Source organism: Narcine bancroftii, chromosome 3 (assembly GCF_036971445.1).
Source record: "Narcine bancroftii isolate sNarBan1 chromosome 3, sNarBan1.hap1, whole genome shotgun sequence".
Classification (NCBI taxonomy): Eukaryota; Metazoa; Chordata; class Chondrichthyes; order Torpediniformes; family Narcinidae; genus Narcine; species Narcine bancroftii.
In genome coordinates this window covers 132589619-132615223 of record NC_091471.1, presented here as the reverse complement: position 1 = coordinate 132615223, position 25605 = coordinate 132589619, and the positions used below count along the sequence as shown (strand labels likewise).

Sequence of the window (25605 nt, the reverse complement as noted above, 5' to 3'; positions counted from 1 at the left end):
AAAAGAAAACAATTGATCAAATTACTGGAGGAGGTACGCGGAGAGGTGAAGAGGGAACATAAGAATAGTGTTCATTTTTTTTATAGAGAAGTAATAGTGAAATTTATAAGTTTCAATGTTAATGGGTTAAACGAGAGTGAAGAGAAAGAGGGTATTGGCACACGTTAAGAAAATGGGAACTGACAGCCTTTTTACAAGAAACTCACTTAATTGAGACAGAACATGAAAAATTAAAAAGATTGGGTTGGACATATTATAGCCTCTGTGAGGGAGTGGCAATTTTGTTGAGGAAGGATCTTCCAGGGGCGTGGCAAGATGGCGTAAGGAACAGACGTGCCTTCCAGTCCTCTCCTGACTCTAACTTATTGTTTTGTCTTTAAGTGCCCGTTAAAACTTTTTTTAAAAGTTTATAAATAGTATGAAGTGTTGAATTAATACCTAATGGTATATTCGTTAAAAAAAAGTAAAAGGAAACATCAACAGATTGTTAAAATTATATTTTCCGAAATTATCTGAGCCTGCTTGTTTACAAAAAGCCACGACTCAGCGTGAAATGGATCCAGGAAAACAAGCGAAGAATTCGGCCTTGGAGCTCCGTTCTGATTCCGAAAGTCTTTCTGAAGGTCGTTTTCAGCTGCCTTTAGAACAAAGGGCTGGCCAGATGCCAGTATTTTAAACAACGTCTACTGAGACTTTGACTGCTGAATTAGCTGGGGCGCCACCAGTTGGAGAGTTAAAGAGTTGTTATTTGACTGCTATACCACCAGTTATAACAGCTCTTCCAGATACTGACGTAACGAAGCTTTTAAAGGAGGTTTGGATCAAAGATAACCCTGATCATCAGCCTCCTGATACTTCTGGGGGGTCCGTGGCAGGGGCTCTTACACGGAGTCAAATTGCAAGAAAAGGTACTAAATTAAAAGAAGGGATAGAAGGTCCTCTGATTCCACAAGAACAGCAGAATCCCACCTTGTCTGGATCTACAGATGTTGATATACTTTTCAAGAGTCTTGAACATAAGATATTTTCTTCAATTATGCATTTAGGTGATTCTATGAATAATTTTACTTCTAAGATTAATGCACTGGTGGATGTCAATACTCAACAGATGGCTGATTATGGAGCTTTTAAAGTCGAAACTATTGAAAGACTTGAGATGTGTGATCAAGGATTATCTGATGTACAAGATCAATTGCAAGATGTCAATAAAACAATTGAAACGTTACAGATTCAGAATAAAAATTTAGCAAAAAAGGTTGATTATTTGGAGAACCAATCCAGACGGAATAATGTGAAAATTGTCAGCTTGCCAGAAGGCATAGAAGGGCCAGATCCAAGAAAATTTTTCACTGAATGGATTCCACAAGTGTTGGGACAAGATAAGTTTCCTGAAGGTTTAATATTGGAACGGACTCATAGAGCTTTGAGAAGGAGACCTTTTTCAGGACAGAATCCATGACCTGTTCTGGTTCGTTGTTTAAATTACTGTGATAGAGAGACTATTTTACGTATAGCTATTAGAAATGCACAGCAAAACAAATCTCCTTTGATGGTTCAGAGTAATCGTGTTTTCTTCTATCCGGATTTCAGTCAGGAAATTATGTTTCAACGGTGTGAATTTAATTCTGTGAAAGAATTATTGTGGAAAAAAGGATACAAGGCAACATTTAGATACCCTGCAGTACTGAATATTTTTCAGGATGGATATCAACCAAAGTTCTTTGATAATCCTAAAGAAGCTATGGATTTTGCTCAATCTTTACCAATTACGCAATTCCAGGAACGACATGGTCTCCAAAGAGGGCAGAGCTGCAAGAAGGGAATTTGATTTCTGGAAGAAATGGAAGAAACGGTGGTCGCAATGGCAAACGAAACTCATTTAATAGATAAGGAACATTTGAAACTCAAACGTGAATGGGTTGGGCAAGTTTTTTATTCTTCGTTTAATTCTAAGGCAAAAGGTGTGGCAATTTTGGTACATAAGAATCTACCATTTCAGTTACAGAGTGAAGAGAAAAATGGTGGAAGATTATTAAAATTAAATTGTACAATCTTTAATGAGGCATGGACTTTACTTGATGTTTATGCTCCTAATGTTGAGGATACAACTTTTGTTGTGGATATGTCTTTATTACCTGAACAATCGAACTCTAATGTGATGATTGGGGGAGATTTGAATGTGGTGTTGGAGCATTTATTGGATAAGTTCTCAAGAGTAATTAAGAAGTCTAAGATGGCAATCCAAGTGATTAATATGATGGCAGATTTGAATTTAATTGATATTTGGCGAAGAGTTAATCCTACAGAGAAAGATTTTTCTTTTTATTCCTCGCGACATAATTCTTTTTCTAGAATTGATTATTTTTTAATATCAGCACATTTTCAGGATAGGGTTACATCTGTGGAGTATAAGGACAGATTGGTTTCGGATCATTCACTATTATTATTAGAATATTTGAGTTCACAAGATGTGCAGAAAGCTTCAAGATGGAGATTTAATACTATGCTAATACGACACGAATTTAATTCTGTGTAAGAATGGTTGTGGAAAAACCATTCAGGTATTCTGCGGTACTGAAGATTTTTTAGGATGGAAATTAGCCAAAGTTCTTTGACAATCCTAAAGAGGTTATGGACTTTGCTCAGTCTCTACCAATCATGCAGTTTCAGGAACGATGTAGTCTCCAAAGAGAGTAGAGATGTAAGGTGGGATCCAGATTTTTAAAAGAAATGGAAGCAATGGTGACCGAAGTGGTAACGTTGATTTAAAAAAATAAATCTTTTATCTTTTTTTTTGAGAAGAGTTTAAATAGTTTAAATAATGATGATAGTTTAATGAAATGGGAGTTGGGAGAGGGAACTGGGTGGGCACTAGTTTCCAGAAGTCATCAGCTACCTGTGAGTTATCTCACACCCAATATTTTGGGGGAGTTACCGCTTTGGGCGGTTTAAACAGGAGGAGGTAGTTGTGACCTCCGACCTGTTTTTTTTCTTTTTAATTTTTGGGTTAAGAGTGAAGGTTTTTTTATTTTTTTTTAAATAAATAATTTTTTTTTAAACTCTTTTTGTTTTCTGATTGTAATTGAGAGGGAATTAGGAGGTTTTTTTCTCTCTTTTTTTCTCTTTTTTTCGGGGGGATTTTCTCTTTTTTCTTTCTTTTTTAAGAGGATGATGTCACAGAAGATAATAAGTCAAAAATTGAGGATGTTGAATTAGATGAAGAGGAAGATGAGGGGAAAGGTGATAAGAAGAAAAAGAAGAAAATTAAGTACAAATACATTGAGGGAGAAGAGTTTAATAAAATTAAGTTAATTTCGATAGATGAAGAATATGGAGAATTTTATAAGAGTTTGAACTTTTTTCTTTTTTTTTCTTATTTTTATATAAGGGGAGGGGAAGGGAATCAAAAGTTTATCTGATTGTTTTTCTAAGGGATGTTTTTGTTCTCTCGATGAATTATAAAGGAAACGGTATTAATGGAAATTCTGTATTTATGTATTATTAATTATGATTTTTTTGAATAACAGATATGTGGTTGATATATGATTTTAATATTTGAACTTAGTTTTAAAGTGGATTTCATTTGTTAACTACATGTATTATGTTTGATTTAAATATATGTTTAAGGGTATTATTTTAGTATTGATATTTTTTTATTGTTAGTAATTTTTTTTGTTGTTAAGTTTTATCCTTTTTTTGTAAGTGGGGTTTTTTCTATTTTATTTACAATATTGTTAATTAATTCTTCACTCTATTTTGGGGGGAGGGTTGAACTAATTTTAAATTAGATGATTAATGTTGTGTTATAATTATTGGGAGGGTTTAATTTGTGTAGTTTAATGATGTAGTATTCTAATTTTTATTATCTTATTTTTTATTATTTCTTTAAATGTAATTTTTATTTTATTCATGTCATAAAATTTTAAATAAAGTTTAAAAAAAAAGAAGGATCTTCCAGTTAAAATACAGAATGTAATAACAGATCCAGCAGGGAGAAATTAGAGAGGCCAAAAAAAGGCACAAAGAGGCTTTAGCAGATAGAGTAAAAATAAATCCAAAGGGTTTCTATAGGTACATTAAAAGCAAAAGATTAGTGAGGGATAAAATTGGACCCCTTGTAGATAGCGAGGGTAGGCTGAGTGAGAAGTCAGAGGAAATGGGGGAAATTTTGAATGATTTCTTTGCCTCAGTATTCACTAGGGAAAAAATATTGAACCAGTTGAAGAAAAGAAAAATAGTGGGGAGGTCACGAAGCATATAAGGATAACCGAGGAGGTAGTGATGGCTGTGTTGAAAAAGGTAAAGGTGGATAAATCTCCAGGACCTGACAAAATTGTAATTTTGTAATTGTAATTCAGTTAATAATAAATTTATTATATGGAATGTTCTGAAAGCATATTTAAGATGACAAATTATAAATGATAATTCTAAGATTAAGAAGGATTTTATAAGAGAGGTGGAACAATCAGAAAAGCGACTATATTTGGAAAAAGACCTTCCAAGGAGAGGATCTGGGGATAAATGTAGATAACTTGTTAATAAAAAAAAGTATAATAGCTTTCGAACATAAAAAGCAATAGTAAGAACTAAACAGAACTATTATGAGTTATGTCAGTGGTCCTCAACCTTTTTCTTTCCACTCACATATCACTTAAAGTAATCCCTATGCCATCAGTGTTCTATGATTAGTAAGGAATTGCTTAATGTGGTATGTGAATGGGAAGGGAAGGTTGAGAATCACTGCTCTAGACCCAATTGTGTAGCTTACTGAAATATTTTGCTTGTGAAAAATTGTCATTGGCCCATTTCCTTTGAGGTTACAAAATAGTGCACATTACAAGTCAATTAGGTACAATTAAAGCAGTGGTTTTCAAACTTTTTCTTTCCACCCACATACCATCTTAAGCAATCCATTGATAAGCACAGAGCACCCGTGGTATAGGGAATATTTAAAGTGCAATGCTAGTGGAAGAATATATACTGTGATCCATGTGATGCGTAGCAATTTATTGGCAATCCTTTCTTCTTCCTTTGTTTTTCTTTCTTCCTTTTTTACTTTTCCATTCTTGACTTTTTTCTTTTTCTCATTTTGGGGTTTCTCGGGTGGGAGGGGGTTGGGGGAGTGGGAGATGTAACCATCATGAAGTGTATAATGGATTTAATTTTTTTCTATTTTCACCTCACTGACAAAAGGCAAAGGAGGAAAAACCCAACACCCAACCCCAACCAACCATTGTTCCCCTGCAGCCGCTGCAACCGTGTCTGCCTGTCCCGCATCGGACTTGTCAGCCACAAACGAGCCTGCAGCTGACGTGGACTTTTACCCCCTCCATAAATCTTCGCCCGCGAAGCCAAGCCAAAGAAAAAATTTTTTATCTTTCCAATTTTGTAACTGACTCTATGTATGGACAAAAATTTTAAATGAGATATTTAAAAAAAAGATGGCCACACCCAGCGACGCCAACTATAAAGTACGTACACACATTTTGGCTCTTTCATGCCCTGTATCCCTAATATAGTTTGTCAAGTACAACATAAACACGTAAATTTTATATAGTTTCTTATTTTTAAAAAAATTCAGTTGTATTTACAGTCGGACACAAGTCACATAGGTCACAAGTACTTTTAATTATTTTAAAATGTTTGTGCTTGTAGGTGTAAACTTCAATAATTTTCAAGTTTATTCTAATAGAAAGATTCTCAATGGTAGGAGGATTCAAAAGCATCCATGTAGCTTTGCGGCCTTTGCTGTCAAAGATGAAGCTTAATCAGGTCAGGTGATGAGCAGGATAAGTCACTGAGGACTTAGTAATGGTTAGTGGAAACAAATTGGAAAATTCTGCCATAACTATGCAAGATAGCAATTATTAGAAATCCACACAAAAAAGAGTGGGAGAGTGAAAGGAAATACGAATAAAGATTGCCACCCAAAGCCACCGCTTGTTTTCACCTCCCCAAAGGGTTCCTTGCCAAATGGAAAATGTGACAGAAGAGCAGCCAAGGCCCCTGTTGCTTAACTTTCAGTATCGAAGTCTCAAACATCTTGGCAAAGGATTAAAAACCAGGAATTTGGAAGCCCTAGCAAGGTCACATGCCACAGCTGAATTCATTTAGGGATCTAATTGGGTTGGTGGGAGAAGAGCAACAATTTTAAAATGTAGCAAATTTTTCAGTTTGTTCCTTGATTTCCAATTGCACCTTATTGTGGTGTAATGCATAGTCAACATTTGGAATTTTCGTTGTCAAACATTTGGATCTTTTGCACAAAGTATCACAAAAAAACAATATCCAAGACATTTTATTGAATATTCAAAATAGAGGAAATTCCATAAATCTACAACTTTTAACATTATTTACAAATTAATTTCTAAAAGAAAATGGATAAACTATACAGTATTTGCACATTCTACCTAACAAGAAAATCAAATGAGCTACACAATGCCATAACAAACTCTAATTTAAATATTTTGACCACTGTATCCTTTTAATTGATGCACATGATTATTATTTGGTATGACAGCAATATGGTCATTTCAAAGTTCTAACCAATTTCAGTAAAATACTCTAGTCTTTATTAATATTTTCAAAAAAAGTTAGTCTAAATTAGAAAAGTATTCTTATTTTCCATTGAAAAACACCCTTCAAAAGCTTGAAATGTATTTTAGGATTCATTGCTATTTTTAACAAAAATCTCTTAATTTGAACAGCTATCCATATACCACAACAGCACAAATCCAATTATAATAGTGTATTGCTGCATTCAAACATTTCTAAATTTAGTTTCACAAAATATTTAATCCAATTCACAGTTATGTATACAAAACAATCTACGTTAGAAAATGCAAAATGCAATATACGTGGCTTATCTGGAAACACATTTAAACTGGGAGTTTAATTTTTTTAATAAACACACACGTATCAAAATGGTTAGCACACGTGTTAAAGTAATAAACTAAGTCAAAAGAGAAAATTCATCTCATACCAAAACACGCGAGCAGCATTTTGTGGAACAGTAACTAAATACTGCTCAAAACAAATGTACAAATAACATTTTGTGATGCAGAAAAAGAGTATCTGATTGTCTTTAAACTATCACTGAGCAAGATTTGTTAATAATGTTGATACCTTTTGACCATAGACCTCAAGTTTGTTTTTCTAAGTGCACGGTATATTCAATTGTATATTCCCAATGCTTCTTAACTCGTGGTTAATAAGGTGCACGTTGACTGGAATTATCTGCAGGCCTTCTGCTGTGAACTGTTGTACCCACCAATGTACATGAGTTCCTCCTATTGAAGGCAAATAACACAAAGATGTGAAACCAGGCCATTATCAAACTATGCTTCCAAGAATAAATTAATTTCTTGCGGAGTGCTCATTTGAAGGTTGTTAATTGAACATCTGAAAGTTTTCTTTAAAACAATTTCGACTTTACACTTGCTTTAAGTTACAAATTTAATTTATCCTTAATTTCTTTCTTTTTGTTAACATTGAAATTTCACACCCAAAAATAGAGTACATCCAGATATGTTAAAAGTCAAACAAGATACATTACCCTTAAATCATATTATTTCACCCAAGGTATCCCACATTTTAATCAGATTATATTGTAGAGATATTTTATTATTTTTTAAAAAATCTAAACCCACTACCAAGAAATAAGCCATTGGCCAAAAAAAAAGGAAGGCAGAATCCTTAAGAGTGATAAATTACCCCATTAGTCAATAGTTCCACCTTCATAACAAATCAAAGATCATAAAAGTAACTCAAAAAGGGTGAGGCAGGTGTGACTGACTGCAAGTATAAAACAGTAATTGACCAAATGTGGTAGTAAGGAACCCTGGCAGAAATGAAATCATTGGACTTCAAGGGAACATGCCAGTAGTTGGGAGTTATACCATGCACAAATAAAAGGGTTGTGGCTGCAGGGAGTCTTCCCAGTCCAAAGGTGTTCATCAGCAGTGTCTACGGCTGAACTATATTTAGTTGCTTCATAGTATCAGAGATGGGATCACAAGCTGGTGATGGCACAATGTTCAATTCCATTCATGACTCCCCATGAAATGGAGTGGTCCATGTCTGAAGGTAGCAAAATCTTGGCACTGCGGTATTGGACAATGACCATTTCCAACAAAAGGTCTGTGCAGGAGAGTAATCTCTGGCCCTCACCAGTTCCTTAGCATCATCATCAACAAGAAACTCAGACAAGGTCAGAAACTGGGCATCATCTCACAAAGAGCGATTGTCCTCGAGATCCAAGATCTTATCACTATTCACCAGACACAAATCAGGACCAATTGTAATACTCTCCACCTATCTGGAGCAAACATCACCAATAACTCTAACTTCGTGGATGATAGAGCCCTCTTTTGAATTTCTTCCTTTTTTGAATGTCTGCTTTCACCCCTCCCTCCCCCCACCACACCCAAAAGGACAAGGTTCTCCTTGGCCTCCCCTTTCACTGCACTACACCCTACAGCTGGTACATTATCCTTCATTTCCACCAGCTACAGAGTGTTCAGACCATTAGCCACATCCTCCCCTCTCACCCATCTCCTTCTACTGGATCCACTCTCCCTAGGATTCCCTAGCTCATTCATTCATCTGCACTCATATCTCACCAACCCCTGGCACCCTGCAACTGCAGGAAGTGCATCCCTTGTTACACCTTCCCCCTTAACACCATTGTATCAGCAGCAAAGGTAAAGATTCACATGCACCTCCTCCAACCTTGTTGATTGTATGAGGCCTCCTCTCCAGTCAGCCAGACATAGTGGCTGTTTTGCAGAGAACACCAGCCCTCTGCCCAAGCTCGAATTTGCATGCCATTTCAACACTCCTTCCTGACCACAGACCAAGCTGTCTGTCCTCTGACTTCTCCAATGTAAGAGTGATGCCAACACAAACTAGAGGAACATCTCATATTTCCTCCAAGTAGTCTATAACCAAATGGTATGAACATTGAATTTTCTAATTTCATGAGGCCCTCACCTCTGTTATGTCCCTCCTGATCCAACTCTATTCTTCCTATTTTTGTCCCCTTTCCCATACCCTTCCCCAATCAGTCATTTATATGTTTTTCCCTTCCTGATTCCATGCACCTATGACTCACACATTTCAAAAGATCACTTTTGCTAGCTGTCCATCATACGTCACCCTTCCTCAATCCACCAATCACTTTCTGGCCCTGGCTCACCACCTCTCATCTTCATTATACTGTCCATTTTCCCTCTATTATTATTCTTGATGCTGGGTCTTGACCCCAAATATCAACAATTCCTCCTCTATCCCAACATCCCAAAGAAGCTGCTCAACCCATGTCCCTCCAAGAATCCCCTTTTGCAGCATCTGCAGTCTTGCATTGCCAATGACCAAAGTAGCTTGACACTATCAAGCCTGATTGGCATTGCATCAACTACCCTAAATATTCATTCACCTCTCCACCAATGCACTGTGGATGTTATTATACTATCTACAAAACTCTCTCTTTCACTTGCCCAGTCTACACTGAAAGCACCCTTCCAAACCCATGACCTCAATCACCAGAGTTCAAAGCCACCTGTAGGTCCCCTTCTGACCCCTACAACATCTTGATTTAGAGTTACCAGACTGTCAGCATTCCTGGATTTAAATTCTGGAACTGCCCACCCATCACCTTTTGGAGTAACTTCTCCAGTATGACTGGAGTTGGTTCAAGCCAGGTAATGAATGCTGGTCTTGACAGTTATGCTCATATTGTGGAAAATGCTCCAAACTATTTAGACAGCTTTTAATTAAGTTTATAGCTTCACTTTATGTGGTGAAATGACCACCAGCCTACTACAGGGGGCGATCTCTGTACTTGCAGGAAGACCACCTAAGGGGCTGACTCCACCTCGCCGGCTGTCAATCAGCCAACCTGAGCCAGTCACACAGGGACCACCAAGGCTTGAACTTGTCTTCATACTTCTACTGGAATAAAACCTGTTGTACAGTCTTTTGAGTTTGTGCTTATTTGCTGCTACTTCAGCGCACCATACTTTATAAACTTAAGAAAATGATTATAGCCTTACAATAACAGTAAACCCTAGCCTCTCACACTCAATAGTCTTCTCATTCTTACAAATATTTCAAATAACCATATAACCACTTACAGCACAGAACAGGCCAGTTCGGCCCTACTAGTCCATGCCATAGCAAATCCCCACCCTCCTAGTCCCACTGACCAGCACCCGGTCCATGCCCCTCTAGTCCCTTCTTATCCATGTAACGATCCAGTCTTTCCTTAAATGTAACCAATGATCCCGCCTCGACCACGTCTGCCGGAAGCTCATTCCACATCCCCACCACCCTCTGCGTAAAGAAATTTCCCCTCATGTACCCCTTATAATTTTCCCCCTTCAATCATAAACCATGCCCTCTAGTTTGAATCTCCCCCTTTCTTAATTGAAAAAGCCTATCCACATTTACTCTGTCTGTCCCTTTTAAAATCTTAAACACCTCTATCAAGACCCCCTCAATCTTCTACGCTCCAGAGAAAAAAGCCCTAGTCTGCACAACCTTTCCCTGTAACTCAAACCTTGAAATCCTGTCAACATTCTCGTGAACCTTCTCTGCACTCTCTCTATTTTGTTTATATCTTTCCTATAATTTGGTGACCAAAACTGTACACAGTACTCCAAATTTGGCCTCACCAATGCCTTGTACAATTTCATCATAACCTCCCTACTCTTGAATTCAATACTCCGATTTATGAAGGCCAACATTCCAAATGCCTTCTTCACCACACCATCTACCTGAGTATCAGCCCTTTTCACTTGGTCAAAAGAAATTGTTGAAATGTAACTAAGTGAAGACATTTCATTGAAACCCATCTCCAAAGCATTGCTCTTCATTTCCAGGTATGAGTAAACATCTCTCCACACCCTCCCCACCCCCTGCACACAGTGCGCTAGTAAATAATGACTACCTCCCTAACAGACATTTGAATTTCTTAATCTCTGTGCCAGTTATTTACAGCTGCTTTCAGAAATGATAACCAGCTATTATCAATGCAAATATATTGCCCATAACATGCAAGATGCTACAAATATTGTTCCTGTCTGAAATCTTGCTCAAGCTCCAAAGTACTTGTGCTAACCTGCACTTAAGATCAAAATAAAAGTGGATCTGTTCTGTAGACTGACTTAGAAACCCCAAAATTATTTCAACATTGTTAAAAACACAAAAATAAATGCAGAACCATAGAACATTACAGTACAGAAACAGGCCCCTTCAGCTTCTAGTCTGTGCCGAAACATTTTTTTGCCTAGTCCCATTGACCTACACTATCCATAGCCCTTCATAGCTCTCCCATCCATGTATGCACACATGCAAATTCTTCTTAAATATTACAAATGAGCCTGTATTCACCACTTCTGCTGGCAGATCATTCCACACTCCCACCACTCTCTCTCTGTACTTTAGTTTTTTGGCTTTGTATATCACATTCCCAGTTCAGTGAAACTCTTGAGATTGTAGTGTAGATAAAAGCTCACACTCAACTGGAGGGAGAACTAACATTTTTAATAGCTTACAACAAAGATAGTGTTCATGAACAGGCTTCAGAGGGGTTCTGGGTTTAGACAGGAAACCAGGGTTATATACGGGCCCCCAGTGGAGAGGCCAGGAGGCAGAACCAGTTGCTAGTACAGGACACTTCTAGTGAATCCCAGTTCACTATAGAGACACAAGGGACAAGTTAACAAGGCCATCAGGATTAGATAAAGGGATTGACGGATAGGCCATAGAGAAGCTAATGTTTCCATTTGTAGCAGAGACTGGAAAAAAAGAGCAATACATTTAAAACTGAAATTTAGGGAGAATTTAGAATGTGTCAAAGTCATAATTTGAGGGGAATAGCTTAGATGTGTTCATAAAACCAACTTGGGAGAAGGAACCATAAAATTACTGAACAAAAATATATTGAAGAAGTGAAACAAAAAGGAAGACTTTGAATTTAGAGAACATTACAAGAGAATAGAAACACTAGATAAAGCAAAACAATGTCTGGAGTGAATGAGAAATTTGTGCTTTTCTTCCAAGTATCCTAAAACATCAAGAAGAATTTCAGTTTAGTGCCCTAAGAACATGAATTGCAGAAAAGTTGCCTCTCAGCTTAGTTTTCCATTAAGAGCACTGAAAATATCTGGTTACATACCAAAATAATAAGAAATGTCCTAATATTCAGCTGCATTTTCAATTAAAACTTTTGAAACCAAATGTAATTCTATTTAAATCAAAATTATAAAGACAATTAAGAAACATACCTTAAAGAAACTGCTCAGTTCCTCTACCAGTATTCCATTATACTGCTACAGTGTCAGGAAGAAATGCAAAAGGTTAAACTCAATACAATTACTTCACTTTCTGCATTTTAGCTATTCCATTTCATTTTTTGAAATATCTCATCCATTTAGTTCAGTGAAAAGCTTTTCTCAAGTATCTAATTTGTTTGTGTAGCATTGATAGTCAAATTCATATTGAATATTTCTACATATTTACCTGCAATGACATCTTTAAAATACAAGACATTAAATTCAAGTGAAATATTTACATTATTAGAATAGATTTGGATGGCATAAAACATTACACACATCTGAAATTCAAAAGTTGCCACTGCCCTCTACTGCTAAGAATAATCTACAAAATAAGACAGCAGTTTCAACAGTGCTGGAGAACATTTAGAAAGATTTTTAAAAGACAAATTAGGAGAAAGTTTTTCACACTTTCTTTCTCAGGCAACTCCTGGTGATCCACTTTAAATTAAGCAAACTGAGTCTCCCTTTGAAAATTGTTCAATTCCTTTTCAAGATCTCAATGAGGAAATTATATTGTTGTAAATAAATTAAGTGGAATGCAAGATTACTGTCCTTCCTATTATGTATCATTCATAAGTAACATCCAAAATGATTCAGTACACAAAAATATTGGGGAAAACTCAGCAGGTCTTACAGTGACCATTGGAAGCAAAGATATAACTAACGTTTCGAGTCTGAACCCTTCATGAAGGTACGAGAAAAAAGCAGGCGGGTGCTTGAATAAAGGAGAGGTGGGGAGGGAGAAAAGAGGTGGGAAGAAAGGTCAGAGGAGGAGCAGAGGCCAAAATGTAATAGATCATAGATGGACATGGATACGAGTGCAGAAGAGAAAAAAAGCTGAGAATTGATCGGGGAGGGGGTACCTCTGTCAATGCAGAGCTGGAGGAAAGGGACAGAGGGACAAGGAAGAAAGAGACAAGCTAGAGGAAAGGAGGCAAAAGCATTGTGAAAAGGAGAAACAGGGCCGACCTGATAGAAACCAGAGTTGATGTTAATGCCATCTGGCTGAAAGGTGCCTGGATGAAAAACGAGGTGGTGTTCCCCCAATTTGCGGGAGGTTCAGTCTGGCAGTGTACAAGACCATTCATAGACATATTGGCAAGGGAATAGGGCAAGAACTTGAAATAGGTTGCCAGTGGGAAATCCCAATTATTGCAGTGGACACAGCAAAATGCTCAACAAAGCAATCTCTCAGTTTGAATCCAGTGAAGTGACAAATTGTGACAAATAGAGTAGTGATGTCGTGTCATATGATTTCAGAGAAACATAAATGGAAGAGAGAGAGAAACATTTTGAAACCAGTTGGAAGAATCCCTACTTCCAGTGAATACAGGATTGCTTTCTCTGTCAAGAGAAGTTTCAAAATCATTTGAAAAGGATCTGTGTTCTTCTTATTAAAAGAAGGAACACCCAGTGGTATTTTAAAAGAAAATAGCCACTCTGACTGCTCTTTTAGGAAAAGAGAGGCAGCCTCATTTGTGTCCAGAGGAATGGTCACTTTTGATTAAGAAGTTTGAAATCATTGTGAAAGATACAAATGACGTAACTGCTAAGGAAAATAGAAGGAAGCTTGTGTAAAATCACTCGTATGGAGGATTGAAGAATTTCATTCGTTTGAAAATGACTCTACAAAAGGAATTTGTGAATTTTAAAGCAGTCTGATCATTTGATGTTTCAAAATACTTCATTATTGGTTTTGAGCAACAATTTTAAGAAATCTGATGCTTCACTCTAACTTCATAATTACTTCTGAACCACAATTTAAAAAGATCTTCAAGTTCAACAAGATGTTTGAAACTGGACTTTAAAATTGACTTTTTCCAGAATCAAGCATAAACCGTAACAGTTTGGGATTTAAACACACATTTGTGCATAGTGGGGTTTACGATAGAGTTAAGTAAGAAATTTTATTATTAATAGTTTAATAAAAACTATTATTTTGAATTTACCAGTGGTGTATTTTCTATTGTTAACCATATAACCACTTACAGCACAGAACAGGCCAGTTCAGCCCTACTAGTCCATGCCGTAGCAAATCCCCACCCTCCTAGTCCCACTGACCAGCACCCGGTCCATACCCCTCTAGTCCCCTCCTATCCATGTAACGATCCAGTCTTTCCTTAAATGTAACCAATGATCCCGCCTCGACCACGTCTGCCGGAAGCTCATTCCACATTCCCACCACCCTCTGCGTAAAGAAATTTCCCCTCATGTTCCCCTTATAATTTCCCCCCTTCAATCTTAAACCATGTCCTCTAGTTTGAATCTCCCCCTTTCTTAATTGAAAAAGCCTATCCACATTTACTCTGTCTGTCCCTTTTAAAATCTTAAACACCTCTATCAAGTCCCCTCTCAATCTTCTACGCTCCAGAGAAAAAAGCCCCAGTCTGCACCTTTCCCTGTAACTCAGACCCTGAAATCCTGTCAACATTCTCGTGAATCTTCTCTGCACTCTCTCTATTTTGTTTATATCTTTCCTATAATTTGGTGACCAAAACTGTACACAGTACTCCAAATTTGGCCTCACCAATGCCTTGTACAATTTCATCATGTTGTTCCTTTGTTAGCATTAATAAGATCTTATTAGTTCGTAGAAGCCTGCATTAAATTACATCTGCTTTTTTACAGCCTATTTTTCTGGCTGGTCCAGATCCCTCTGCAAGTTTTGAAACTTGCCTCGCTGTTCCCTATACCTCCAATCAATCATTGTGTAATCTGCAAGTTTGCTGACCCAATTTACCAGATTATAATCCAGATCATTGAGGCAGAGTACAAGTCACAGGCCTGCAATCATAGAGGCAATCATCCACTACCACTCTCTGGCTTCTCCCACAAAGCCAATGACTAATCCAATTTAATAACTCACTATGAACACTGAGTGAACATTCCTGACTAACATCCCATGTAGGATCTTGTCAGAGGTTACTAAGGTCCATGTAGGCAACATCCAGGGTCTTTCCTTTATTAGTTTTCCTGGTAACCTTGTCACAAAGCTCTACAATTTTGTTGAACATTTCCAACCACCCACAAAGCCATATCCCTAATCAGTCCATATCCATCCAAATACTTGCATATCTGATTTCTTTGAATACCTGCCAATAACTTACCTACTATTGACATCAGCCTCACCTGCCTATAATTTCCCAGATTATTTTTAGAGCCTTTTTCAAACAATGAAACAACATGAGCTACCCTCCAATCCTCCAGCACCTCACCCATGGCGAAGGCCATGTTGAATACATCTGCTAGGGCCCAGGCAATTTCTACTCTAAGCTCCCTCAACGTCTAAATAAATACCTTGTCAGGCCCTGGGGATTTATCCACCTTCATTTTCCTTCAGACAGCAAGCATCTAGTCTTCTTTAATCTGTACAGGTTCCATAACTTCACTGCTTGTTTGCCTTACCTCATAGACTTTGTGCCAATATCCTGAGTAACTGCAGATGCAGAAAACCCATTTAAAATCTCCCCCACCTCTTTTAGTTCCATCAGTAGCTGACTACTTTGATATTCAAGAGGATCAAATTTATCTCTCACTATACTTTTACTCTTAATATACCTGTAGAACTTCTTTAGGATTTTTCCTCCTTTCCTACCAAATGTCTTCTTTTAGCCCTGCTGCTTCACTTTTGTTTGCATTTTTATACTCCTCAAGTACCTTATTTGCTCCTTGTTGTCTATACCTCCTATAAACTTCTCTCTTCTTCTTAACCAGATCCCTCGAAAACCAATGTTCCCTATGCCTGTTAACTTTGCCTTTAATCCTAATACTTAAAAATTTCTCTCAAAATTTCACCTTTGTAAACCTCCCACTTACAAAGCACATCCATGGCATAGAACAATCCATCCCCAAAAGAGGACATCTCAGATGATCTCACATGGAAGACCTCTCCCTAGGAGTAGATGAAAAAATTGCGAGAAAGGAATCAAATCCTTATTGGGGATAGTGTGAAAACAGGTGTGGTCAAGGTAACTGCAGGAGTTGGTGGGCTTGTGGAAAATGTCTGCCGAGTTTGTCTCCTGAGATGGAAACAAAGAGAGACTGAGAAATGGGAGAGTATTGCCAGATGGACCAAGTGAATTTGAAGTTGGGTGGATGTTGGCAGCACACTGAATGAGGTCGAACACATCATGGGCACATGAGGCAGCACCAATGTAGTCATCAATGATGCAAAGAGTTGAGGAGAGTTGACTTGAAGGCTTGTAGCATGGATTGCTCCACATCGCCAGCAAAAAGGCAAGACTAGCTAGGGCCCCACCTGGGTACCCATAGCCATCCCTTCAACTTGGAGAAAGTGGAATGAGTCAAAAGTGGTTAGTGAAGGCGAGGACAAATTATGCCAACCGAAAGGTAGTGTAGAGGGACTGGTTAGGTCTGTTGTTGAGGATGAAACAAAAGGCTTGGAGACCTTTGGTATGGGGGAGGGAAGTGTATAACGATTGTATGTCCATTGTTGTTCCCCTATTGCTCCCTTTCCCTATCTCCTTCCCTCCATCTCTGCATTCATGGAGCTACTTCCCTACATCAATCAATTCCCACCTTTTTTCTCATGCCCTTCTATGCATGTCTTTTCTGTTGGCCTGTGTTCCTCCCTCTGCCCTTCTTCCCTCTTCCCCTACCTTTTTATTCTGGTACCTGCCTGCTTTTGCTCATTCCTTGATGAAGAGCTAAGGCCTGAAACATTGGTTGCATCTTTGCCTCCAATGGATGCCGTGGGACCTGCCGAGTTACTCCAGCACTTTTGTGTACCAACTAAAATCACAGCACAGCATTTGTTTCACTCCAAAATCATGTGTCATGGTGTTCAGTGTCATTTTTTGATCCAATTCAGTATCACAGCAATTTTTACACCAACATACATATATTAACTTATTCCGTATTAATCAATGAAAGGGGAAAGCCTAAGAAATTTTTGTCAGAAAACACTTCTGCAGTGGCAATAGCTTTTAATTTACACTGCTTTTGTGCACATTCATTTCCGCTCAATTACCAATCAATTATTCTTTGGAATTTACCTATCTCCTGCTTCCCTTTTTCCTATTGCTAGCTTTGTTGCCAGATTGAAATAGGTTTTAGCCTTGGAATCTGGATCTGCCTAGGTTAACAATACGCATTTTTTTTATTTTGAAGAGCCTCGACTTGCTGCTGAATGGGTAGTTGAGACAGGATTGTTATTTTTCAACTGCCAAAGCTGTGAGTCAAATGGCTTCCTTCAGAACTAGATTGCTTCTATTATTTTAGATTTAACTCTTCTGTTGACCTGGGTCATCATGGGAATGGAGAAAACAAGCATCAGCAATTCTTACATGCAAATCCTTTGTGGTAATAAATGCTGTGAAGTAAATGGGTACCAGAATCATACTGCACCCTAATTCTCTTTATAGAGGGAAGTCTGCATTAGCTTGCTTACTCTATTCAGGATCAGTGGAATTGAAATCAACTGGAAGACAGGAGAATTTTGGAGGGGAAGATCAGGCTTCACGAGGAAGAATATTACAAAACAGTATTTTAAAATATTCTTATCAACCAATATGAAGAACTGATTAAAGGTTACGTATTTGTTATGCATGACACTTGATTTCACATTCGTTGGTACATTTTCTTGCTTATCAAGCACTACTTTTCAATTAGTAGTAAACTGAGACTACAAGATACAACTGTACTCCATCCATAATTAATTGCATATTTAAAATTAGCTAACAACAAATCCAGTGTCCAACAATAACATTAAAGTAACCACTTTTTGTTAAATGAAAGGTAAATAACTACTGCAGTGTTGTGCAGATAAATTACAGCATCTTAATAGACAATAACAGTCAAATGTTATTGACCACAATATTTCAGTCAATAACTGAAATGTTATTGGTATTTCTTTGAAAATATGGAACACTTCACAAATTTGCATGTCATCCTTGTGTAGGGGCCATGTTAAATCTTTTCTCCATCGTTCCAATTTTAGTTGATGTGCTGCCGAAACAAGCACGCTTGCTATTTTCAATTAGAAAACAGCTTCTTGATGGTATTTCCTCAACAGACATACTGCACAAGTTTATTAATTCTTCATGTGGATTTAAATTTACATCTTTTTCAGGACAAGTAGAAAATGCTCTTCAGGTTTTAAAAAAATCATTACCTTTATGAAAACATATAAGTAAATATTTTGACAAATATGAACATGACAATCAAAACTATGCATGTACAAAGAGCCACTTCAAGAAAAAAAAATCCTAATAGTGGTATAAAGTAGAGAACAGCGGATATCCAATGAAATCGTTCAGTAAAACAAATGGTCATTCTTTAAGTACAAGGGAAATTGTCACAGAAAAATATCTTGATAGAGTCAATAAATCAAATGATATGGAAGAATTTAAAATATGATCAAAAGAGTTACATTTGGAATCATGGAACTTACTAAATATAAACACATTTAGTAAGGTGAATATGCTAACATCACAATGTTGAAAGAAATGGACAATAAATGAAGAATTCAACCATTCTTTAATAGAAAAAAAAACACCCAAAAGTATCCATGCCAAAAACATACCACATCTCTGAACAAGTTAATGTGTCAAATCCACTGGATGCTCCTGGAGGGAATAAAGTTGGTTTTACTGAATCATCAATAGATGGGATTTTAATGTAAGGTGATATAATGTGACGTAATGCTGCACATGGAAAAGATTCTAAAAGTGGAAGCCATAAAATAAATTTAACTAATTTTAAAACAGATGACGGGGGGTGGGGGGGGGGGGGATTACACCCAAGGGTTCTGAATAATAGCTAATTCTTGTGCATCAAGTTAAGATTATTTGACTTCCATTGATCACTGCCTTCAGGAGCAGAGCGAACCACATACCCCTGTCTCTATCAGTGATGCTGAGATGGAGATAATGGAGAGCCTTAGTTAATTAAGTGATGTGCAAGACAAGACTTTAAATGTCACCATCAATGAGTCCTGCTTCAACCATGCAACGTAACAGTGCATAAAAGCCTCAACTTGCTCAGAAATAAAGAAATTTGGCACATGCCCAGTGACAAGTTTTTAAAAAAAATAGATGCATGATTGCAAGCGTCTGGTCAGATTGGGATAACAGATTGGGATGAAACTGCTCGGCACACGATGGTTAAAAAATTGCAGAGTTGTGAATGAAGCTGAGGCCATCATGTAGACCAATCCCACCCCGCTCCGTCGACTCAATTTTCCTGTTGCCTCTGGAAACCAGCCAACATATTGAAAGGCCCACTTCACTCTCTCTTCTCCCCCTCCTGTATAGCAGAAGAGTTTGAAAATGCATATCACCAGATTTAAGGTCCTTCCCACTGTTATCAGACTATTGAACAGAAACAGACCTTTCAATTATAAAATAAATGCTGTCCTTGCACTGTTTTATCTAAACCTTTTCTCTCTGTAACACTGCACTCTGTACTTTATATATATATATATATATATATATATATATATATATATGTATATGTGTGTGTATATATATATATATATATATGTATATATATATATATATATATATATATATGTGTGTGTGTATATATATATTTATTTGGCTTGGCTTCGCGGACGAAGATTTATGGAGGGGTAAAGTCCACTTCAGCTGCAGGGACGTTTGTGGCTGACAAGTCCGATGCGGGACAGGCAGACACAGTTGCAGCGGTTGCAAGGGAAAATTGGTTGGTTGGGGTTGGGTGTTGGGTTTTTCCTCCTTTGTCTTTTGACAGTGAGGTGGGCTCTGCCGTCTTCTTCAAAGGAGGTTGCTGCCCGCCGAACTGTGAGGCTCCAAGATGCACGGTATCAGCCCACTGGCGATGGTCAATGTGGCAGGCACCAAGAGCTTTCTTTAGGCAGTCCTTGTACCTCTTCTTTGGTGCACCTCTGTCTCGGTGGCCAGTGGAGAGCTCGCCATATAACACGATCTTGGGAAGGCGATGGTCCTCCATTCTGGAGACATGACCTACCCAGCGCAGTTTGATCTTCAGCAGCGTGGATTCGATGCTGTCTGCCTCTGCCATCTCGAGTACTTCGATGTTGGAGATGAAGTCACTCCAATGAATGTTGAGGATGGAGCGGAGACAACGCTGGTGGAAGCGTTCTAGGAGCCGTTGGTGATGCTGGTAAAGGACTCATGAGTTGGAGCCGAATAGGAGTGAGGGTATGACAACGGCTCTGTATACGCTAATCTTTGTGAGGTTTTCCAGTTGGTTGTTTTTCCAGACTCTTTTGTGTAGTCTTCCAAAGGCGCTATTTGCCTTGGCGAGTCTGTTGTCTAACTCGTTGTCGATCCTTGCATCCGATGAAATGGTGCAGCCGAGATAGGTGTATATATATGTGTGTGTATCACACTTTTGCACTCAAGAATGACTAACTTGACAAGATAGGAAGCAAAACCAAGTTTATCCCACAGCATCTTGAATATGACAAATTCAATTCATTTCAATTGGAAATGAAGGTTTTTATGACCCAAAATTACAATCTTCATGATGTGGAAAGATTGCTTTCCTCTGGCCCACAAATTGCAACATAATGCACCTCTTTGGTGCTGGAATTGGAAAGGTAGAGTTTAGTTATAAAAAGATTCCTCTAATTTAACCTCAATCTAACAGAACAGCAAATTTGGGAAATGTGGACCCATTTCCTATGCTAAAGGAATTCCAAAAAATGGGAACACAACCACAAAACTGGAGCAAGCCACTCTGCAGCAAAATAACCACATAAAGAATTATGGAAATGTAAGATTTGCACTCAAATAAACATGCATATCAATTAAAAGTATTTTGTACCAAGATCAACAGGTATCAAGGAATTTGGATTGATGTTACATGAATGAAATTGATCATTTAGAATTTCAATGAAGCGTGGACCAAGATTGAAACATCTTCATGTTCCATTTCAATTTGATATCTTAAGGTGAACAGAGCTACAATTCCTTCATTCAAGTCAGTTTTGATTATTGACCTTATTTTTTGTAACATTGCAGAGAATTAACACATCAATCACACCAGTTTTGGATTATTCTTGGCTCCAAATCAGATGGCTGTTGATTTAAGTCCCCTTCCAAATATTTAATCACTAAAATAAAGACAGAAAAGCAAGATCGAGAGTACGACTGAGGGATTCTGAAATTGTTCGAAAGAATATCTGAGATGAGATATAAGCCTAGCTCCATCAGCCCTCTTAAGACACAAGAGATCCATCACAACATTTGTAACCACAAACGATGGCTCATGTACCCTGGGCAATGCCTACACTAGGGTTACCAACACGATGATAATAGACATATTGCAGGTGAAACCACGCAGTTGAATCTGCTCTCAGAAGCCAGATCTGTTGACCTTTGATTCCCCAGTACCAAAGAGATTTACAGATCTGAAGTGGTTTGTATTGTTGCTTTCTCTGGGATCTAGTGGCAATGCTGAGCTCTTCCCAAGTTGTGGGCCAGCTGCATCTCCAGCCCCTGCTTCAGCAGATGGCTTCCGACCAGTAATGTAGACCAGGGGTGGCCAACCTTTTAATCTAAACATACAGCATGGTAAGAGGCCATTATCGGCTCAAGAGTCTGTGTCACCCAATTACCTACACCCCTGGTACATACAAGTAAGTTGAAATGGCCTGTTACTGTGCTGTATGTCTAAATTAAAAATTAAAAGGTTGGCCACCCATGATATAGACAGTGGCAGCGTTGAATTGGTTTACCTCATCAACCAAATAAAAATAAGCACATATATGCCTTGAAGTGCGAGCAAATTTGGAGCCTCTCAACCATCCTACAGAAAGTGTAGGGTCATCAGATACTCCATCAGATACTCCTTTTATAGTGCACAATATTCGGGAATACCTGCCCCTGCCCCACAAGCATCTCTGGAAACATTGTTGAATGCATCAAAAATCATCCAGGACATCCACATTTTCTCTTTGACGCAGAAATCTCTGTACAACATGGTGCAGCAGGCAGTCCTACTCTACATATCAATTAACATTCAAGAACAGATTATCTGGACATTGCCATCAATGGGATCTTACGTTTCCTACACTTCAAAAGTAACTGATTGCACAGCACTAAGGTCATAAAAGGTTATTTAGTCTTCCCTTCTTATATAGTGCTGTCTCACAACATTTCAAGTGAAAGATGTAGTATATCTAGTACCTTATTCCCCAAGATGGGAGTGTCTCACCAACCAGAAAGCTTTGGAGGAGCGGAAGCTCTGGGAAATCTGGTCAAAGTATCATATGGTGGAGCGCTAATATGACAAAATAAAAACCCAGAAGCAATTGTTTATTGCATCAGTTAAACAATTAAACACTCAATTTAGAGACTATGCCATTTATAGTAAAACAAAACTATGTATTCTTTATTACCCCATTCTTTGTTTAAATGGAAGTAACCATACCAAAAGTTATTACAAAAATGAAGAATTTTAATTTCTGTAATGGCTGTATTTCTCAAAGTTTCTACATTTAAAATAATAGCAAAGTGGCAAACATTTGGGAAAAAATACAAATCTCATGAAACTATCAGCTGACATGCTCAAATTTAATAAAATGATTGAAGTTTGGTGTTTTATTCACAAACTGAATATTTTAAAGTATTGATCAATTCAAATCAAGGTAAAAGGTTTACAATCATCCATTTACTAACATGAACTGTTGCCAGTTCATATGTTGGAATTAGCTTGCTTTTTAAATTATTTAATGCAAAGCTTCCAAAACTATAATGCATCATCTTAAATTCTGATACTTCCAGTTTTGTAACTGAAGTTAACTAAAATATTTTAATCCAAAAGATATATAGAACCCTTGCTCAAATTGATCCAAAAAAAGACACCAAGACTTGCTTCACCTACATTTTTATATAAATAATATATTCAGCTTTGCATAATTAAAAAAAATGGATTATGATTATTATCCACAACAATGGAAATACTTAAGTTATGTTTTGATGTTCAAGTCTGATGCAAGAAACTACAGGGGATGCAACCTTAAAAACTGGCCACGCACAAAAAAAAAACAAAACATGAGAGCAATTTTGAAACCAATACGGACAACAAGCAAACAAATATTCTCTCTGCCATCCATTGGAGATGCTGGAAAAAATAGGTCATATGAACTTGCGTACCATGCCCAAGAGAATCAACAGATCTGAAATACCATCTGAAATTACCAAACACTCCACTGTTGGAACAATACTGAAAAATTGTCATATGCAGTTATTATTTTTCATCCGAACATTTGGTCCATACTCATTAGTTGACACAAAGCCAATATAGATCATGAGCTTTAAGATGCATCTTGAAATCTTCTCCTAGAATTTAGCATTTTTTAGAAAAAGATCATACACTGATGTCCAGATATATTCTGACAGCAATCAACTAACCAGACACCAATTTCAGGTCCAAGTCAACAATCAAATACATAAGAATGATCATGCTGTAACCTTCCACTCATGTATTTTTTTAGATTTTCATGAGATCACAAAACAAAAAAAAGTGGTAAAATATTTGTTTACAATGCCTTTTAAATTTTGTTAATCAATTCCATTTTCTATGGAGCTCGGTAAAATGACTGTCTATTAGAAGTATAAATAGCCCCACACTGTATTCATGCAAGTTAGTTAGAAAAGCATGCAAAAGTTTGAGGATTTTCACTGATTAGCTTGAGCAGTAAATATTTGTGTTAATTATAGATATATTTGTAGCTTGAGGGGGAAAAAAAAAGTAGCATGCAGAGATTCACATCAAGGCATTTACCTTATGAAAACTGGACTTTGAATATCATGAGAATGTTCATTATGATAACCATTACTACCATTTTCCAAACTGCAACAAAAAATAAATAATATGCACAGGGAAATAAAAGGAAAGTCTGGGATGTGAACGTACTCATTTTTTAAAAACTGCTTGTGGAAAAATGAAAAATGAATTGAAACCTATGTTAAACCTATTTCAAATTCATTTCAAAAAAAGCTATATATTTCCAAATCGCAGCATTATCCTATATTAGTTAGACTATTTTACAATAAAGTTATTAATATTTACATGCAGTTTTATCTATAAATGCAGGCAAAAACAATTCAAAGCATTTGTGCAAACAATTAAAGTGCATGACAATATTTTAATTCAATTATTTTTCACACCAAATATTGTGCTCAGTAAGTATTTTGGATTTAAGTGAAATTTTATTTTAATATACTACTGCAATCCCACATTTCCATGCAATACCATAAGTGCAACTCAGTTTGTGAACTATAACCCTGTCAGACTTATAAATTTAATCCCTAAAGTGCACCAGTATAAAACAAATTCTTACATTTTCATGGGAATATTCTCATTGCTACACAGGAATAGAAATGGTAATACTGTTAATGTGAACAAAAAGCATCAAAGCAGTGCCTATATTTTTTACGTGAATAATGTTTATGTGCCTGTTTTATTGGATGTTAAAAAAAACTTGCATTAAGTCTATTCACTGGCCTTTAAATGGTTAAACTCAATAAAAATATTTTAGAAAGAAAATTTACACAAGAAAAAAAATATAGTGATCATCAAGTTTTCTACCTTGCATTTGACACTAACTGAAAGCACCAATGAATGTCTCAAATTTAAAAAAAACTGAACTGAAAGGAAGTGGAAAGGGTACCAATGGTTATCACAAAGTAAAATGCCAAGTCCCTGAGATAGAAGAACTGTAAAGGAGAAAAGAAATATGCAAGATTTAGATTCTAAAAAATTAGCAAATGAACTGAAATGATCAGCTCTCTACATGACTTACTAAGAGGCAAAAAATGAAATTCAAGAGGATAATAGAATGGGAGAAGATGATTACTATTTTGCAGAGCACGACATTTGTCCAACACAAGGATTTTTTTTTGAGGACTAAAAAGAGCAAATAGCAAACAAAATTTTTTGATCAGTCCCGAACAAAGACACTTAATTTGTTCTCCATTTTACTGGAGGAACACAAGGATAACTCAGATCTGAGGAGGACAGTTGTTCAAGTCGAGTTCATTTAGTTTTATATGAAATCAGACAATTTGAACAGCAATTTATGTACAATGGACAGAAGAATTTTGTAAATTATTTGCTCTAATCACTATTTATTCAACTTCGGATTAAATAGAATTTTCTGGAAAATCAATTTTAATAAATGCTACGTATATTAAAAAATAAAATTTCCTAACAATCCCAATTTGTGTTCACAAATCCTTATATTTTACAAAATGGAGAAAAGACCAAGAACATTAAAAATATTGCAAAAATAATG

General features: G+C 37.0%; 1 protein-coding gene and 1 non-coding gene across 18 annotated transcripts in view; both read right to left on the bottom strand.

Annotated features, from left to right (window-relative positions):
• Positions 1 to 6333: 6333 nt before the first annotated feature.
• Positions 6334 to 25605, bottom strand: part of prom1a (prominin 1a) — a 239385-nt gene continuing 220113 nt past the window's right edge. For 10 of the 17 annotated variants that reach the window (XM_069925132.1, XM_069925136.1, XM_069925144.1 and 7 more), the window contains 5 exons: positions 24652 to 24675; positions 24093 to 24161; positions 22493 to 22586; positions 12288 to 12332; positions 6334 to 7289 (listed from right to left, as the gene is read on the bottom strand). In XM_069925132.1, the coding sequence (XP_069781233.1) occupies positions 22517 to 22586; positions 24093 to 24161; positions 24652 to 24675 (163 nt within the window). In that variant the 3' untranslated portion in view covers positions 6334 to 7289; positions 12288 to 12332; positions 22493 to 22516. Of the gene's footprint in view, positions 7290 to 12287; positions 12333 to 22492; positions 22587 to 24092; positions 24162 to 24651; positions 24676 to 24703; positions 25028 to 25605 lie in introns of those variants that run through there. The other 7 variants (XM_069925135.1, XM_069925138.1, XM_069925137.1 and 4 more) reach the window with 6 other exon arrangements.
• On the bottom strand, positions 18214 to 18321 carry LOC138759694 (U6 spliceosomal RNA). Its single transcript, XR_011355036.1, has one exon. It is a non-coding gene; the product is annotated as a U6 spliceosomal RNA (small nuclear RNA).